The following is an 18113-nucleotide window of genomic DNA, read 5'->3' on the forward strand; positions in this document are numbered from 1 at the left end:
TCATGATCACGGGTGTATTATTATTTCACCTAACTGCACAGTAAAATTTATAGTATAAATATAGGATCGAATGTAATGAGTTTTTACACCATTCACTTCAATAAGATTTATTACTCTCTCCTTTATCTTTAATATCAGTAGTCCATAACCAAGAGTCAGATCACTAAAGGTAGTTATAAATTTTAAATTATAACATTCAGGAAATTTTAATTTACTGAGTTTAGTATTTGTTACAGCCAGTATTTGTTACAGCCAGTATTTGTAGTTGAAATCATCAAAACCCTAAAAAGGGTTCTCTGTAAGAATCAATTCGCCGCCTGTTTAACCTTTTTCTCATACACAAATATATACACACATACACACTTACCTTTCTTTATACATACAACAAAACATATAGCTCAAAATAAACAAACCCTCACCACTATCACTCGCCTCTATAACTTTTTTGGCAACCCTTGCTGTTTTTACAATCTAATGTAAAAAATAGTAATATTAAACTTGCCAAATTTATGGTTATTTATATCTCTATATTGTAATTTGTTAATTTCTGCTTTTTTTGGGTTTCTTGATCATAAAGTTTTGATCTTTTTAGTTATCAAGAACTGATTTTTAGCTGTTACATCATAGTTAATCTTAAAGACTGTTTCTTTTGTATTAGGGTTTTTTAGGGTTTGTTTAATTTTGAGGTATAAGTAATCAAGATTCGATTTTTATCAGCTCAGCTTACTAATTTTGCTATATTATCATCTGGGTATTGATTGTTTAGGTTATAAAGTAGTTTCTTGCATCTGGGTATTTTTGTTATTAGCTTTATAGGTTTAATATATATAAAGAATGTTGTCTGAATTGGGTAGGAGACCATTGAATGATGGTTCATTCGGAGACGAATTGGAGAAAGAAATAGGATTGTTGCTTCATGAACAAAGGCGAGAAGCTGATGATCATGAAAGGGAGTTAAATATGTATAGAAGTGGTTCGGCCCCACCGACTGTAGAGGGTTCTTTAAGTGCAATTGGTGGTTTATTTGGAAGTAACAATAATGGAAACAATAGTACTAATTTAGCATTTTCTGAGTTTGCTGGCAGAAATGGATTTATGTCTGAGGAAGAACTTAGGGCTGATCCTGCTTATTTATCGTACTATTACTCGAATGTTAACTTAAACCCTAGGTTGCCGCCTCCACTGAAGTCGAAAGAGGATTGGCGATTTACCCAAAGACTGCAAAGCGGCGGTTTAGGAGGTATTGGAGATAGGAGGAAAGCTAATCGAACTGATGGAGGCGGTGGCGGCGGTGGGGTGTCGCTTTTTTCGATGCCGCCGGGTTTTAATTCGAAGAAACAAGAAACTGAGAATTCGGAGGTGGAGAAAGTGAAGGGTTCAGCTGAGTGGGGTGGCGATGGGTTAATCGGTTTGCCTGATTTAGGTTTAGGTAGCAAACAGAAAAGCCTTGCTGATATTTTTCAGGTGAATTATTGTTATTTGTTATTTAGCTTTAATTGCTATGAATTTTATGGAATTTTAAGTTTAATTTTTGTGTTTTTTGTTGGCTAATATTGTGTTAAGTCACCAAATAGTTAGTTGTGTTTGTATTTGCTTATGTACATTAAAAAAACAATAGTTAGATAAGCAATTTCAGACACTCCCAAAGTTTGGATAGAAACTGGTTAGGATTTGATTTTGTGATGATAATCAGTTAACCAGACATTGAGAAACATGTGAGAATTCGCTGCAAGAAAATTGAGTATTGCAAAACTAATTTGTAGCTTTGATTAATGAAGTATCTGATATCTGATATGATTATTTTAAATCAACATAATGATGTTCAAAACACGTATCTTCAGTTGATTCAATTTGAAGCTAAAGTTGGCTCCTTTTATCGTTACATTGACCTTATGTTTTATATGGTTTTAATTTTTAGCTTATATCGTTTTCATTCACGAGTTTTATGAATATTACCGTCACAAGTTTTATAGGATCGTAAATTCACGTACTCGCGTATTAAGGTGATGTCGTGTATTTATGATGTCGGAACTAATCATGTAAAACCGTTTGCAGGATGATATGGGCCGTTCAACTCCACCTTCTGGTCATCCGTCTAGACCAGCTAGTCGCAATACTTTTGATAATAATGACGATACTTTGGGCCCCACAGACACCCAAGGCCAACTCAGCAACGGTCCGCCAACATCATACTCTTACGCTGCAGCATTGGCCGCTTCTTTATCTAGGAGCGGGACCCCTGACCCGCAACACATTGCCCGGGTTCCTAGCCCAGTCCCAACTCCTATCGGACCCGGTCGAGTCAACTCTAATTCAAATGGTCAAAATCTCTTCAACGGTGGCTCGTCCCACTCTAAAGAGCCTGAAGATTTGGCGGCTGCTTTATCGGGAATGAATTTATCAAATGGAGGCATGGGTGAAAACAAGAACCGAAATCAGTTCGATCAGAATCTGTACGTTGATGGATCGTCTAATAACTTTTACGGTGGGTGGGACTCATCGTATTCGAACTACGGTACAACCGGGTATTCGGTCAATTCACCACAAATGGCGTCGGTTCATGGTGGCAATTTGAATCTGCCGCCACTTTTCGAAAACGCTGCGGCCGCCGCTTCACGATTTGGATTGGATCCTCATAGCCCGGGCCGCATGGCGGGAAACGGGTCGTTTATTGACCCAATGTATCTACAATACTTAAGGACCACCGAATACGCTGCCCAATTAGCTGCTTTAAACGATCCGACTATTGATATAAACAATTATCTCGCGAATTCGTACACCGATTTACTTCAAAAAGCGTATCTTGGAATATCGCCACCGCATAAGTCGCAATACGGTGTTCAGTTTGGTGGAAAGACTACTAGTCCAAACCACCATGGTTACTACGGGAACCATGGTTATGGAATGGGCTTATCGTATCCCGGAAGCCCATTAATGAGCCCACTTCCAAACTCTCCTCGTGGGCCAGGAAGCCCAATGAGGCTTAGTGAACTCAATACCCGATTCTCCCCTCAAGCGAGAAACTTAGGTGGGGGAGGTGGTGGCGTTATGGGGCCGTGGAATTTAGATGGTGGTGATAATAGTTATGGGTCGTCCTTACTTGAAGAATTTAAGAGCAATAAAACTAAGTCATTTGAGCTATCTGAAATAAATGGCCATGTTGTGGAATTCAGGTATATGTACATTTGTTAAAAATCTCTTAATTTGTTTAAAATTTTTTTTTTTCTTTTTTTGTTGCCATATTATGAATTTTATGTGGCCTTTTTGTAACTCTGCTGATCTGATTCTTATTTCTGATTGTCAGTGCGGATCAATACGGGAGTCGTTTCATTCAACAGAAACTTGAAACTGCAACAATAGAAGAAAAAAACATGGTTTTTAAAGAAATCTTCCCCCAGGCTCTTACTCTAATGACCGATGTCTTTGGGAATTACGTTGTTCAAAAGGTATAATCTTTTTCTTCTTTTGTTTGTCGTTGATAAATGGGACCCACAAAATAGAGTTGACTTTTCCATTTCTGATTGACTTTTGTGTTTTCAGTTTTTCGAGCATGGAATGCCGGCCCAAAGAAGAGAAATGGCTGCAAAGCTTTTAGGACACGTGCTGACGCTCAGCCTTCAAATGTATGGTTGTCGTGTTATCCAGAAGGTAAAAGATTATGACTTTTTAATAAAATTTATAATTTTCTTTATTTTATGTGGTTTTATAAGCATGGAGTTTTTAGGCGATTGAAGTTGTGGACTTGGACCAAAAAATCAAAATGGTGAAGGAACTTGAAGGTCAAATTATGCGTTGTGTACGTGATCAGAACGGGAATCACGTTATTCAGAAGTGTATTGAATGTGTCCCTGAACAACATATACAGTTTATCATTACTACTTTCTTTGATCAAGTTGTTACACTTTCGACCCATCCGTATGGTTGTCGTGTTATCCAGGTTGATATTTCGTTTTAGTTTTTAAATGACAGTTTTATTTTTATTTGTTAAATTAAATGAAGTTGCATCTCAATCTAACATGTTCCAACTTTCAATTGAAATTGAAATGTATATTATACTCGTATATTATATATATTTTTTATTTATAAAATTTGTTGCAGAGGGTACTTGAACACTGTGAAGATCAAGAAACACAAAATAAGGTGATGAATGAGATTCTTGCCAATGTAAGCATGCTTGCACAAGATCAGTACGGAAATTATGTCGTTCAGGTGCGTAACACAGAATAATTCACTCGCTACTTGATTCTCTTCTTACTTATTAAATAATTATATATGTTTTTATTTTATTTTATATTATTATTATTATTATATGTTTATAACAGCATGTACTGGAGCATGGAAAGCCGAATGAACGGTCGATAATAATCCATGAATTGGCGGGAAAGATTGTTCAAATGAGTCAACAGAAATTTGCGTCAAACGTTGTCGAGAAATGTTTGACTTTTGGTGATGCGAGTGAACGCAAACTCCTAGTGACCGAGATGCTTGGCACCACTGATGAAAACGAGCCTCTTCAGGTATTAGACGAGACGACAAAATAATTTTTTTCATGAGTTTATTGAACTATGTTATCATAATGATTTTAATTTTAATTTTAATGTCACGTTTTTTCGTTTATTATACAGGCGATGATGAAGGATCAATTTGCGAACTATGTTGTGCAAAAAGTCCTAGAAACTTGTAGTGATCAAGAACGAGAACATATCTTGTCACGAATAAAAGTTCATCTGAATGCACTGAAAAAGTACACGTATGGAAAACATATTGTTGCTCGTGTAGAGAAACTTGTTGCTGCTGGTGGTACGTATTCATATCGCTTTATATCACTGTTGTAAAAGTCGGCCGACGTATCGGTTTGGGGACTAGCCCGTCCTCGAGTCACTCAAAAATGCCTTAAAAGTAGGGTCAGAGTTGGTCTGAGTCTCGCTGAGTCGGTCTGTCAACATTAGTTCAAGAAATCTATATTTCTTAAAATTAGATTTCGTGCAATATATCTATGTTTGAAAGTCAAAGTCAACATTGGTCAACGCCCGACTCGTTTTTTCAAAGTGCCGACCGACTCGTGACTTTTAGGTCAGAAAACCATGCCATAGTCGGTCAAAGTCAAAATTAGGTCAACTTTTTTATAAAATTAGATTTTGTGCAATATGGCTACGTTTAAATGTCAGTCAACATTGGTCAACGCACGACTCGTTTTTCCAAGGTGCCGACCGACTCGTCCCCGACTCGTGACTTTTACAACCTTGCTTTGTATAACTGTATACATCTGATTATATAATATTGATTATCACCATCATAATTAATATTAATATTAATAATCACTATTAAAATGCACATCCAATTTTTACTATTTGATAGAAGCCCATCATCTGACTATATAAAGTCAGATTGTTTGACTTTCTCAGCTTATGTATGAGTAATTAGAAGTGAATGTGATTTTTTGGTTGCGTTTACAGAAAGGAGAGTTGCGGCGCAGATGTCACACAACGCTGTTTAGGAGGAGTAGGAAGAGTGAGTTGTACAGCTAACCGAGGCTAGTTTGAGCTGCTATCGAAAACAAATGGTCAGTGTATTATGTATGTGCTGCTGATTTGCAAATGAAGTTTATTACTTGTGCTAGAAGAAAGAAACTGTAAATGCCCTAGTTTTTAAGGAGGTTTATAATACATAGTCGAGGCTCATGTTTCCTTGGATAGGTTGTAAAAAAATGAGTGAAAAATAACTGGTTTTGTTTTGTTGTTACGTCGTGACTGTACAAATATGTTGGCCTACGTTGAAGAGTTGGATTGTTGCTCATATGTATTGTATTTAAACAGTTATCTTATGCAGCTGAAAATGCATCTTCAAATCTGTTTGTGTTCTACTTGTATCTTCTTATTCCGTTTTTCGGTTCCCGCATGTGTGTCCTTTTACTACCTGGTTATATGGGGTTTTTGAAGAGCTCAGAATGAACTCTTCAGATTCTTATATGCACTGTTGCAGAACTCAGAAAAACTAGTACAGTACTCGTTGTCAACCTTCGGTTTACTCGAGATCACTCGGTCAAGACTCGGGATTACTTGAAAATCGATTAAAATTGATCAAAACTCAGTCAAATCAATGTCAAATTTGGTCAACATTCGATTACTTCCCTAGTACTCTCCAAGTTGCCATTTACTTTCTAAAAAGTCCCGACCGAGTATTTCTGATTCCGGGATAATTTATGCAACCTTGCTTATATGTGACCAAAAAAATTGATCGTTTGAATTCTTGGAATACTTGAGAGCTAAATTCCAATATGTTAATATTGGTACCGTCTTCTCCCCTCTTGTGGGAGTTGCTACTTTATCCTCCTCGGATAAGGAGTTTGAACGTGTTTTTTCGTTGGAAGAAATCAAAGACGTAGTTTGGGATTGCAGTAGCAATAAGGCCCGGGGTCTTGATGGATTCCCATTTTAAATATTCGCCGTCATTGATCTTTTGTCGAAATCCTTTGGGGCCAACTTTCGGTTGTGATCGCTTTTTCTTGCCGCCTTTTTTTGCTTTCTCAGCTTCTTCTTTCTCAAATTTATCTCTCTCTGTAAGTAATCTGTTACAGCTATATAATAAATAACCTGAATAACACATTTAAACCAACATTTCAGACTATGAATAACACTTCATCGTATTAAGTTAATAGTGTATGTTTCAAATTTACTGTCTATTTTGTATTTGTTACTGATTAAAACAAGTTTATATGGTAAATAATAATATCTTAATGGTTGCACACTACGATGGGTATGTTTTTCTTACACTTTTCGTAATTTGTGATTTTTCTTGTGTACAAGTATATAGTTTGACTTCAAAAGTCAGACTTGCCACTTTTTGGAAACTTAAATTTATTGATAGTCTAATGTATTAAAGTGTACACTTTGAGTTTATATGTCAACATGTCTTTTTGGAAACTCCTACAGCACTACATTGTAATTTGTGTTCATATGATTTGTCTAAACTAATCTGTTGTGACAAAATTTCGAACACAGTTTCTCAATAATGAGAAAAACTGAGATCAAGTTTAATCTTCTTAACTACAAATACTAAAAAAGTTTACTGTTTGACTTTCAGAGTCAAACATGTCATCGGTGAAAACTGAAAACTCATTATTCATACTAATTTAACAATATATACTTCACACAATTTACCCCATCATGGAGTAGGGTTCGTTACAATGTGTACCGAAGGTACAATTTATTTGCTATTGTATCAGAAATGACATGTTATTTAAAAGAGTTAATTATACAGTTGGTCCATGTGGTTTCCCCAATATTATACCGGTAGTCCTTATCTTTTCAAAATTATACTGGTAGTCCCTATGGTTTGATAAATGCACGACATTGGTCTCATTCCTAGTGTAAGTTTATTTATTCCGTTAACTAATTAGATGTGCTAGACACATGATGGGCAATGCCGTAATTTGATGCAGATCTGGTAAAATATATACAATAAATCAAAATTCTTGGTCATTAATCGAAGTTAGTACATAACAAACATTTCAGTTGATTCTTCCCCCAAACATTCCAAATCTTTGTAAAATCGAAGTTTGTACATACACAGATAGGATAAACCGTTCTTGTGGAAACCCCCAAAGACATTCCTCCCAGAGTATTTCTATTATGTAAAGTCCATATTAATAACATCTCAAATATAGTGGTCACGCACATCACAATTTACAACAAAAAACAAGCAATATAACTGCACATTAATCATCACAAATTTTAAACATACATAATCAAGATAACATGCATCTAATTTATTAGATAAAACTATAGCAACTTTAAAAAAATGTTTATTATTTTTTTATTTTGTTTAAAACTATATTAAATGGAAAAATGATATGATTACTATTCACTTGGCTATTAGCCAATCATATAGTGTCATTGAATTTTGTTTTTTAATATAGTTTTATGTTTAAAAAAAATATATTTAAAAAAATTATTTATTTATTTAATTTAAATATATACTAAAGGAAAAATGAGATAGTTACTATTTACGTGAGTATTACACAATCAAATAGTAACATGACATTTTGCGTTTTAGTATAGTTTTAAATTTTAAATTAAATACGAAGATTGTACAGCTAACCTTGTGCTCCATACTAAATAGAGAAGTACTGTAACCAAGTATTCTACAAAATTATTACAATATCGCCCCTTCAATTTGTTATAGTTTAATAAGTACCGAGAACTAACAACAACAACAACAACAACAGAGAAAATTCAGAGCACTTTGTTGTTGTAACTAGAAATTAACTTAAAACCAACCCAGAGAAAATTAAGGCACTTTGATAAAATATAATGATTAACCGTTGAATGATTTTAAATATGAATGGTTTAAATGTTCTAAACTACAATAACATATTTGATCATTATTTTGAATGAATTTAATTAATGATATAAAATCAATGTATTAACATATAAATGAATAAATACAAGAATATAATTATTTGATAAGCGTTCTCTATATAACTTAAGGAAGATATTTAAGGAAATAGAAGTATTGAATGGTTAAGAGTGTATTTCAACCTTAAACGGTTCATCACATATGACTTAATGGTTCAACATTATTTGTGATTCAAATGTCACAAATAAACGCATCAAATGTTGAATGATTCAGTATTCAGCGTTGAATCATTCACATTGAAGTGTGTGAAATGATGAGGTTCCGATCCCTATTTACAGACTTGAGATTACAATAGATACACCATTGATTTGCCTGTATTTGATCTCATTAACATGTACTGTATGTGGTGGATTTGGTGGCTCACCAACTTGTTGGTGGTGACCACATGTTTTTCCGGTTGGGGAGGAGGTTTTGTTGTCGTCATGCCACCAGAGGGATTGGTAGTGTCATCACTCACCATCCTGTTGGTGATGGCCGCCCGTTGATTTGCCAGGGTGGCGGTTGTTGATCGTCGTTCTTGATTGTCGGAATGTTTGTTTGTATCCGTGATTGTCTCGTTGGGATCCTTCTTTTTGGTTGTTTCTCGTGGGTTGTACAGGTGATGATCTTCGTGTTAAAAATCTAGTTTTATCTTTGGCGGTGCGACGGATATTTTGCATCTGAGCTACTCTTAAGTGGTGGTTCGAGTATATTTTTACGGCTGGTGTTCTGATTTTTTGGCGGATACGACGGTTGTAAGCGTTATCCCAACGACCATTTGTGGTTCGTCGAAAATGGTTATGGTATTAAATTTTTCAACATCCTCATCATCACGTTTTATCAAATGCCCTAGTTTTCTTGTCCGTTTAATACAAATCAGGGATCACACGCCCCAAATCTTTCATCACGTTTTGTAAAACGGTCCATTTTCCAAAATTTTGGCCCCTTTCAAAATTATGGGCCTTGTGCAGTTGTCCCACTCGCACACCCTCTAAGACGTCCATGTTATGTGCAGTTTGTATAAAAATGCATTTTGTACACTCAAACTTGCACCAAATCGTATATGATTAAAATTAAAGAATATACGGCTTGTGCAAACCGAATACAAGTTAATTAGTAGGTTTAGGATAAAGTATTTTCTTCTCTGACCTTTTCAGATTCAGCTTTCTATTTCCCTTTAACATTCATATATTTACTTTAAAATACTCTCAAGTGTGATTAATGGTGTATCCTAGGAGATACATGCATAAAAACATCATTTTTATACAGAAAACTCGATCAAAGAGCACAAGACATAATGAAATTTGTTGATCTTCAGAGTTTGCCGCCCAGCGTCCAGCAGGCCGCTCAGCGTCAAGCGTAAGCCCTGCAGGCAGCTTCTATGCATAAGCCCTTTAACTTAGCGCGTGAACGGCACGCAGCCACGTCAGCACACGCCACCGACATTCCGGATACTTCACGTAACAGAACCATTCAGTGATTGACACGTGTATCCCGTGAATTTCGGACATTCTACGCCTATAAATACACCCCCTGGGTCACCACATTTTGGGAGATTCTGATCTGAACTTCAGTCAGTGAGAAGTACACTTTCTCTCTCACACAGTTCTTTCTCACTCTAAAACAACATTGGCCGCTTTGCAGCAGTGCGCTAGACAGATCCTTACAGACTGATCCACAGATTGATTGAGGCCACCCCACAGATCTTATATCCGTGTTCCGGGTCTGCAGAGATTATTTCTCGAGGGCAAACAACAATCAACAGTATACGCCATGCACTGAGCAGCTAATCTTCTGTACTAGTACCGTACAGCCGCTATACGGAAAATCGTACTAACAGATGGCGACACCCGTCTCAAAGACCACCAAAACCACCAAGAGCACGAAGGCAACTGAAACAACCTCATCAAAAACAACACTTGAACCAGTCGATGAAAACCTCATTGAAAATATACCAGTTGATCAGTTAACTCTTGAAGAGACTTCCGTTGAAGAAGAAGATCATTTGAACACTGACACAGCAGATGATCAAGTTCATGAAACCATACCACGATTGAGAAAACCATTGATGGGAGGTCCCAGCACAGGAATATGGAAGGCCAGGCGAGGAACACATAATGTCTCTTTCAAGAAGACTTCTGATGTGAACGCTAGGCATAACAGCAAAGGAAAGTCAATTTCAAAATCACAATTGTCAAAGCTATTCAATCAGTTGAATGCTTTAGTAGATGATACAGACAATCAACACAATGATGAGGGATTTTTGGACGATGATTGGAATTTTGAAGAAGAAGGTGAATAGTTCTTTATGACTGAAGAAATGGCAAGCAAGTTACTGGATGAAATTTTAACTAAAACAGCGCCATCACGATTTAAACAAAAGTTAGCACAACCAACCATCCGTGCAACAGCTGTGGATAATTTGTTTGCTTTAATTACTGGTGATGAAGCTATCAAACCACCAGCAATGGCAGAATCAACACAGTGTTTTATTCCTCGAATTGCAGATTATCCATTACCAAGAAATTTGGGAATTCCATCAATTGGTGTTTATGATGGTACAACAGATCCGGAGGATTTTCTGACTATGTTTGAAGGAGTTATGAGGTTGCAGCATTTTGAAGATGAAACTGCGTGCCATATGTTTCCAATGGTACTGCAAAAAATGGCACGCGAGTGGTTCGCTAGTTTGCCACCAAGGAGTATTACCAGTTTCCTTGATTTGAGGGCAAAATTTGTGATGCAGTATCAGAGTTTGAGAAGCTGCACGTTGTCACATCTTGATGCACATGAGATAACAATGCGTCAGAATGAATCATTGAGTGATTTCATGAAGCGTCATACCATTGAATGTCAGAAAATACCAGATATACCAGAGTCTCAGCTTGTTTCATGATTTATATTTTGTCTCGATCAGCGACGTTTTGGACGACTAATTCATGCTTTGCGTTATGATATTCCAAAGACATTGCATCAAGCATTGGGTATTGCTCAGAAGAATTTACGAGCAGGTGAAATGGGATATCCAAGAGTGGATAATTACCAGAGAAATTTCAGGCAGCAAGGCGGAGAGCGGAACATGAATGATAATTATCAGAGACAACGGGGTTATGACAGTAATTACCAGCAACAGCAGAGCGGTTGGAGAGGAAATAATCATCCAAATGACAATTATCACCATCGAAAGCCATTAGACAGGCATCCACTTATTATGGCATTAACAAAAACTCCAAAGGAAATCTTGTTCACAGAGCCAATTAAGGAATTATTTCACCCTCCACCGCCGATGGAAGAGCGTCAGGGACCACAGAGTGACAAGTGGTGTGACTTTCATGAGGCGTATGGACATGAAACAGATAATTGCAAGTCATTAATGAGAGAGATCATTGCAAAGATCAAGGCTGGCGAGCTGAATCATCTGTTGCCAGGAAAAAAGTATCGGTGAAATGATCCAAACAAATGTTTTGCTTGGCAGGGAAAAATGTGTCACGGTGGATGACGTGATTGGAACAGAAGGGAAGAACGGAATGATGAAAGGGATCCAACTCCAGAAATGCACATCAAGGTCATATGGAATGAAGAGCAGGAAAATGAAGCAGACGGAGAACGCAGAACGGAGAGCTGGATGTATGCTCCAATCATATTTCATACCATTCCAAATTGGCGCCTGTCAGAAGAGCCTGTGGTCATTTCAGCTGTCATAGCAAACAGAAACATTACTCGCATTTATACTGACACAGGTAGTGAAGCAGATATTTTGTATTTGCATTGTTTTAAGGAGTATCCGTTCAGCGTGAAGGATCGACTACGCTACACGAACTTAAAGATTACTGGTATTACGGGTGAATCAATAAGAGCAGTTGGTAAAGTAATACTGGATGTCACACTGGGAACATACCCTTTGGTCCGTACAGAAATTGTGGACTTTACAGTTATTGATGGCAGATCACGGTTCAGTGCGTTGTTCGGTAGGCGGACCCTTCGCAAATTCGGAGCAATTACTTCTACACCACATGCAGAATTGCGGTTCCCAACACCAAACGGTGTAACAGTGATACACTCTGAATATGTTGAACCACCAAGGGAGAGATCAGTTGTTCATGAGGCTCCAGGAAATTTTGTCAGGGGGGGAATTGAAATGTCCCGTTCTTATTGATTAAAAACGTTCCATATTAATTGATTTCGTTGCGAGGTTTTGACCTCTATATGAGACGTTTTTCAAAGACTGCATTCATTTTTAAAACAAACCATAACCTTTATTTCATAAATAAAGGTTTAAAAAGCTTTACGTAGATTATCAAATAATGATAATCTAAAATATCCTGTTTACACACGACCATTACATAATGGTTTACAATACAAATATTTTACATCGAAATCAGTTTCTTGAATGCAGTTTTTACACAATATCATACAAACATGGACTCCAAATCTTGTCCTTATTTTAGTATGCAACAGCGGAAGCTCTTAGTATTCACCTGAGAATAAACATGCTTTAAACGTCAACAAAAATGTTGGTGAGTTATAGGTTTAACATATATATATCAAATCGTAACAATAGACCACAAGATTTCATATTTCAATACACATCTCATACATAGAGATAAAAATCATTCATATGGTGAACACCTGGTAACCGACATTAACAAGATGCATATATAAGAATATCCCCATCATTCCGGGACACCCTTCGGATATGATATAAATTTCGAAGTACTAAAGCATCCGGTACTTTGGATGGGGTTTGTTAGGCCCAATAGATCTATCATTAGGATTCGCGTCAATTAGGGTGTCTGTTCCCTAATTCTTAGATTACCAGACTTAATAAAAAGGGGCATATTCGATTTCTATAATTCAACCATAGAATGTAGTTTCACGTACTTGTGTCTATTTTGTAAATTATTTATAAAATCTGCATGTATTCTCATCCCAAAAATATTAGATTTTAAAAGTGGGACTATAACTCACTTTCACAGATTTTTACTTCGTCGGGAAGTAAGACTTGGCCACTGGTTGATTCACGAACCTATAACAATATATACATATATATCAAAGTATGTTCAAAATATATTTACAACACTTTTAATATATTTTGATGTTTTAAGTTTATTAAGTCAGCTGTCCTCGTTAGTAACCTACAACTAGTTGTCCACAGTTAGATGTACAGAAATAAATCGATAAATATTATCTTGAATCAATCCACGACCCAGTGTATACATATCTCAGTATTGATCACAACTCAAACTATATATATTTTGGAATCAACCTCAACCCTGTATAGCTAACTCCAACATTCACATATAGAGTGTCTATGGTTGTTCCGAAATATGTATAGATGTGTCGACATGATAGGTCGAAACATTGTATACGTGTCTATGGCATCTCAATATTACATAATATACAATACAAATTGATTAAGTTATGGTTGAAATAGATTTGTTACCAATTTTCACGTAGCTAAAATGAGAAAAATTATCCAATCTTGTTTACCCATAACTTCTTCATTTTAAATCCGTTTTGAGTGAATCAAATTGCTATGATTTCATATTGAACTCTATTTTATGAATCTAAACAGAAAAAGTATAGGTTTATAGTCAGAAAAATAAGTTACAAGTCGTTTTTGTAAAGGTAGTCATTTCAGTCGAAAGAACGACGTCTAGATGACCATTTTAGAAAACATACTTCCACTTTGAGTTTAACCATAATTTTTGGATATAGTTTCATGTTCATAATAAAAATCATTTTCCCAGAATAACAACTTTTAAATCAAAGTTTATCATAGTTTTTAATTAACTAACCCAAAACAGCCCGCGGTGTTACTACGACGGCGTAAATCCGATTTTACGGTGTTTTTCGTGTTTCCAGGTTTTAAATCATTAAGTTAGCATATCATATAGATATAGAACATGTGTTTAGTTGATTTTAAAAGTCTAGTTAGAAGGATTAACTTTTATTTGCGAACAAGTTTAGAATTAACTAAACTATGTTTTAGTGATTACAAGTTTAAACCTTCGAATAAGATAGCTTTATATGTATGAATCGAATGATGTTATGAACATCATTACTACCTCAAGTTCCTTGGATAAACCTACTGGAAATGAGAAAAATAGATCTAGCTTCAAAGGATCCTTGGATGGCTTGAAAGTTCTTGAAGCAGAATCATGACACGAAAACAATTTCAAGTAAGATTTCTACTCGAAATAAGATTGTTATAGTTATAGAAATTGAATTAAAGTTTGAATATGATTATTACCTTGTATTAGAAAGATAACCTACTGTAAGTAACAAAAGTTTCTTGATCTTGGATGATTACTTGGAATGGATTTAGAAAACTTGGAAGTAAACTTGCAATCTTGGAAGTATTCTTGATTTTATGAAACTAGAACTTTTGGAATTTATGAAGAACACTTAGAAATTGAAGATAGAACTTGAGAGAGATCAATTAGATGAAGAAAATTGAAGAATGAAAGTGTTTGTAGGTGTTTTTGGTCGTTGGTGTATGGATTAGATATAAAGGATATGTAATTTTGTTTTCATGTAAATAAGTCATGAAAGATTACTCATATTTTTATAATTTTATGAGATATTTCATGCTAGTTGCCAAATGATGGTTCCCACGTGTGTTAGGTGACTCACATGGGCTGCTAAGAGCTGATCATTGGAGTGTATATACCAATAGTACATACATCTAAAAGCTGTGTATTGTACGAGTACGAATACGGGTGCATACGAGTAGAATTGTTGATGAAACTGAACGAGGATGTAATTGTAAGCATTTTTGTTAAGTAGAAGTATTTTAATAAGTGTCTTGAAGTCTTTAAAAAGTGTATGAATACCTATTAAAACACTACATGTATATACATTTTAACTGAGTCGTTAAGTCATCGTTAGTCGTTATATGTAAATGTTGTTTTGAAACCTTTAGGTTAACGATCTTGTTGGATGTTGTTAACCCATTGTTTATTATAACAAATGAGATGTTAAATTGTTATATTATCATGATATTATGATATATAATATATCTTAGTATGATATATATACAGTTAAATGTCGTTACACCGATAATCGTTACATATATGTCTCGTTTCGAAATCATTAAGTTAGTAGTCTTATTTTTACATATGTATTTCATTGTTAATACACTTAATAATATATTTACTTATCATTTAACATAATTAACCAAGTGTATCAATATCTTAATATGATTCATATGTACCTAGTAAGACGTTGTTATAACGATAATCGTTATATATATCGTTTTCGAGTTTCTTAAATTAATAGTCTCATTTTTATGTATATAACTCATTGTTAAAATACCTAATGAGATACATACTTATAATAAAATCATGTTAACTATATATATAACCATATATATGTCATCGTATAGTTTTTACAAGTTTTAACGTTCGCGAATCATCGGTCAACTTGGGTGGTCAATTGTCTATATGAAACCTATTTCAATTAATCAAGTCTTAACAAGTTTGATTACTTAACATGTTGGAAACACTTAATCATGTAAATAACAATTTCATTTAATATATATATAAACATGGAAAAGTTCGGGTCACTACAGGAATCATCAAGGCAGTTGTTCAGTAGAGATGATGTGAACGGGTACTTCAAACCACCTAAATTGTGGCAACATTGAAAACAGGACGCAACACGGTACACGGAAGACCGTATAACAGCCTGAATCTCGCAGAACAGTTTTTATCACATTTTTAATTTTCATCAGTTCAGGCAACAACACAATACACTTTTTGTAATTTTCTAATTGGGACTTGATCACCCCATGCGAAGATATTACACAAAAATGTTGTATGTGTGACAGTATTATCAATAAAATTTTAAAATTTTCTTACGCACAGCATTACGCGTTACGAATGTAAAGCATGACATTCATTCCTACCCACATAAGGCAAGGCATTTTTATGTCCCCGATGGTAGAAGCCCTTGTGTCAACATTATAGACACAAGGGATCGGCTAGCGTAAAGTATTTACTTCGCTAGAGGGCACCGAGGCAAAACTAAAGATCTCATAATGTCATGACATACATAATGGTTTATCACAACGGCATAAATCCATTTATAACTTTTAACCAGAATACATTAAATACAAGTGTATTTTATAAAGCCGCACAAAACCTAAGCGCAACACGCTGGACGGAACATTGCTAGTTCCATAAACAGAATTTTCTCAAACACATTTATCAATTTTTATAACATACAGACAGAGCACTATCATTATGATTCATTCACATCCTATTTCAAAAGTTATCAAAAGACTTCTCGATATTTCTTCATAACATAATTCAGCTAATGCAGAATGGAGAATGAGTAAATTGTTTATGCAGCAATCATAGAATTATATTTGTTTTACTCAAAACAAATCAGATATACAAATTTTAAACTGAAAACACAATAGCATTTAAGTAGCAATATAATTTAGACTCATAAAGGCGAATGCTGTGATGGGTATCACGAACAACGGATGACGGATTGCAGTTCAATGCATAATCAAAAATCAGTTTAAGACAAACATCATTTCATATGACATGCTATATGAATTTAAATGCACATAGCAGCAACATAATAATAAGAATAACAAAACATGCTAACATTAAGCATAATGGCAATATACACAAATTATCAGTATCAAGTTATTACACATTGTTATTACAGAGAAAATATGTTCTTAAATGGGCACATCTAAAATATCCTTCACTGACACCTCCTCCCTAGCACAAACCTCACTTACAGAATCAATTTTCAAGGATGTTACTTCAGTAATGGCCAACTGCAGCTTGGCATCAGTATCTGGTTTCATGTGTTTTGAAATAGCATCTGGTAAAGGGTCAGGTTTCACAGGCAGGGCATTCAAAATTTCTTCCATTGCATCTGCAAGATCACATTCTGTAGATGCCACTAAATACCTGTTGAAAGTTTCACCCACAAGTTTAGAACCCAACACCCTATGCACAAGATCAGGGATACCAGCTTTTAAATCAATAAAGTCTTTCTTAACATCAGCAGCAGCAGCAATCTTCTCCTCCAACAATTGATTCTTCTCATCAAGCAACTTCTTCAACTCTTCATTTTCCTTCACCAGCATATCCTTCTCCTCCATGCATTTTTCTTTTTCTACTCTCTCTGCAACACATTTTGTTTCCACCACCTGCAACAACTCCTCCTTCTTCTTAACAGCATCCTCTACAGTCTTCAGCTTTGAAATGGCATCTTTCAAGTCAATTTCAAGCCCCTTTACCTTGTTAGCATTATGCATAGCATTGGCAACAATAGTATCTTGGGCTTTTTACATTTTAAGCCCATGAATCACATGTTGATTCAGAAGTACTAATGCTGCAGCAGTGGATTGATAGCTTTGTTTATGCGTCATGGTGGACAGAGAGGAAGACAAATCAGTAATGGTACTTGCCTACAATGAATTTAGTAATGCTGATGAGAAAACAATTATTAGTAAAACAGTGTTTTTAGATTATAAAAACTACCTTCAAAAAATCAGCAAAATCATCAGATTTGTTACTAGGATCATCAAGAAAGGCTTGTAGTTCGTTTAATGGTATGGATGGTGGTTGAGTGGAAGCAAAGGATTGTGTGGTATCAGTCCCTTTCGACGTATGCAGAGTTCTGAATGGAGGAGTTGATGTTATGCGAGGTGTATATAAAATAGCTATTAAATTTTACAAGGAAATACT

The 18113-nt window shown here is 35.4% G+C and overlaps 1 protein-coding gene across 1 annotated transcript; it reads left to right on the forward strand.

Annotated features, from left to right (window-relative positions):
• The first annotated feature begins 515 nt into the window (after positions 1-515).
• LOC139840819 (pumilio homolog 2-like) lies at positions 516-5844 on the forward strand. Its single transcript, XM_071831063.1, has 9 exons — positions 516-1464; positions 2056-3173; positions 3305-3446; positions 3541-3648; positions 3725-3937; positions 4099-4209; positions 4323-4517; positions 4626-4800; positions 5457-5844. Exons 1-9 carry the CDS (start codon positions 835-837, stop codon positions 5495-5497), a joined length of 2733 nt encoding a protein of 910 aa, XP_071687164.1. The 5' UTR covers positions 516-834; the 3' UTR covers positions 5498-5844.
• Positions 5845-18113: the final 12269 nt, after the last annotated feature.

Source organism: Rutidosis leptorrhynchoides, chromosome 4 (assembly GCF_046630445.1).
Source record: "Rutidosis leptorrhynchoides isolate AG116_Rl617_1_P2 chromosome 4, CSIRO_AGI_Rlap_v1, whole genome shotgun sequence".
NCBI lineage: Eukaryota > Viridiplantae > Streptophyta > Magnoliopsida > Asterales > Asteraceae > Rutidosis > Rutidosis leptorrhynchoides.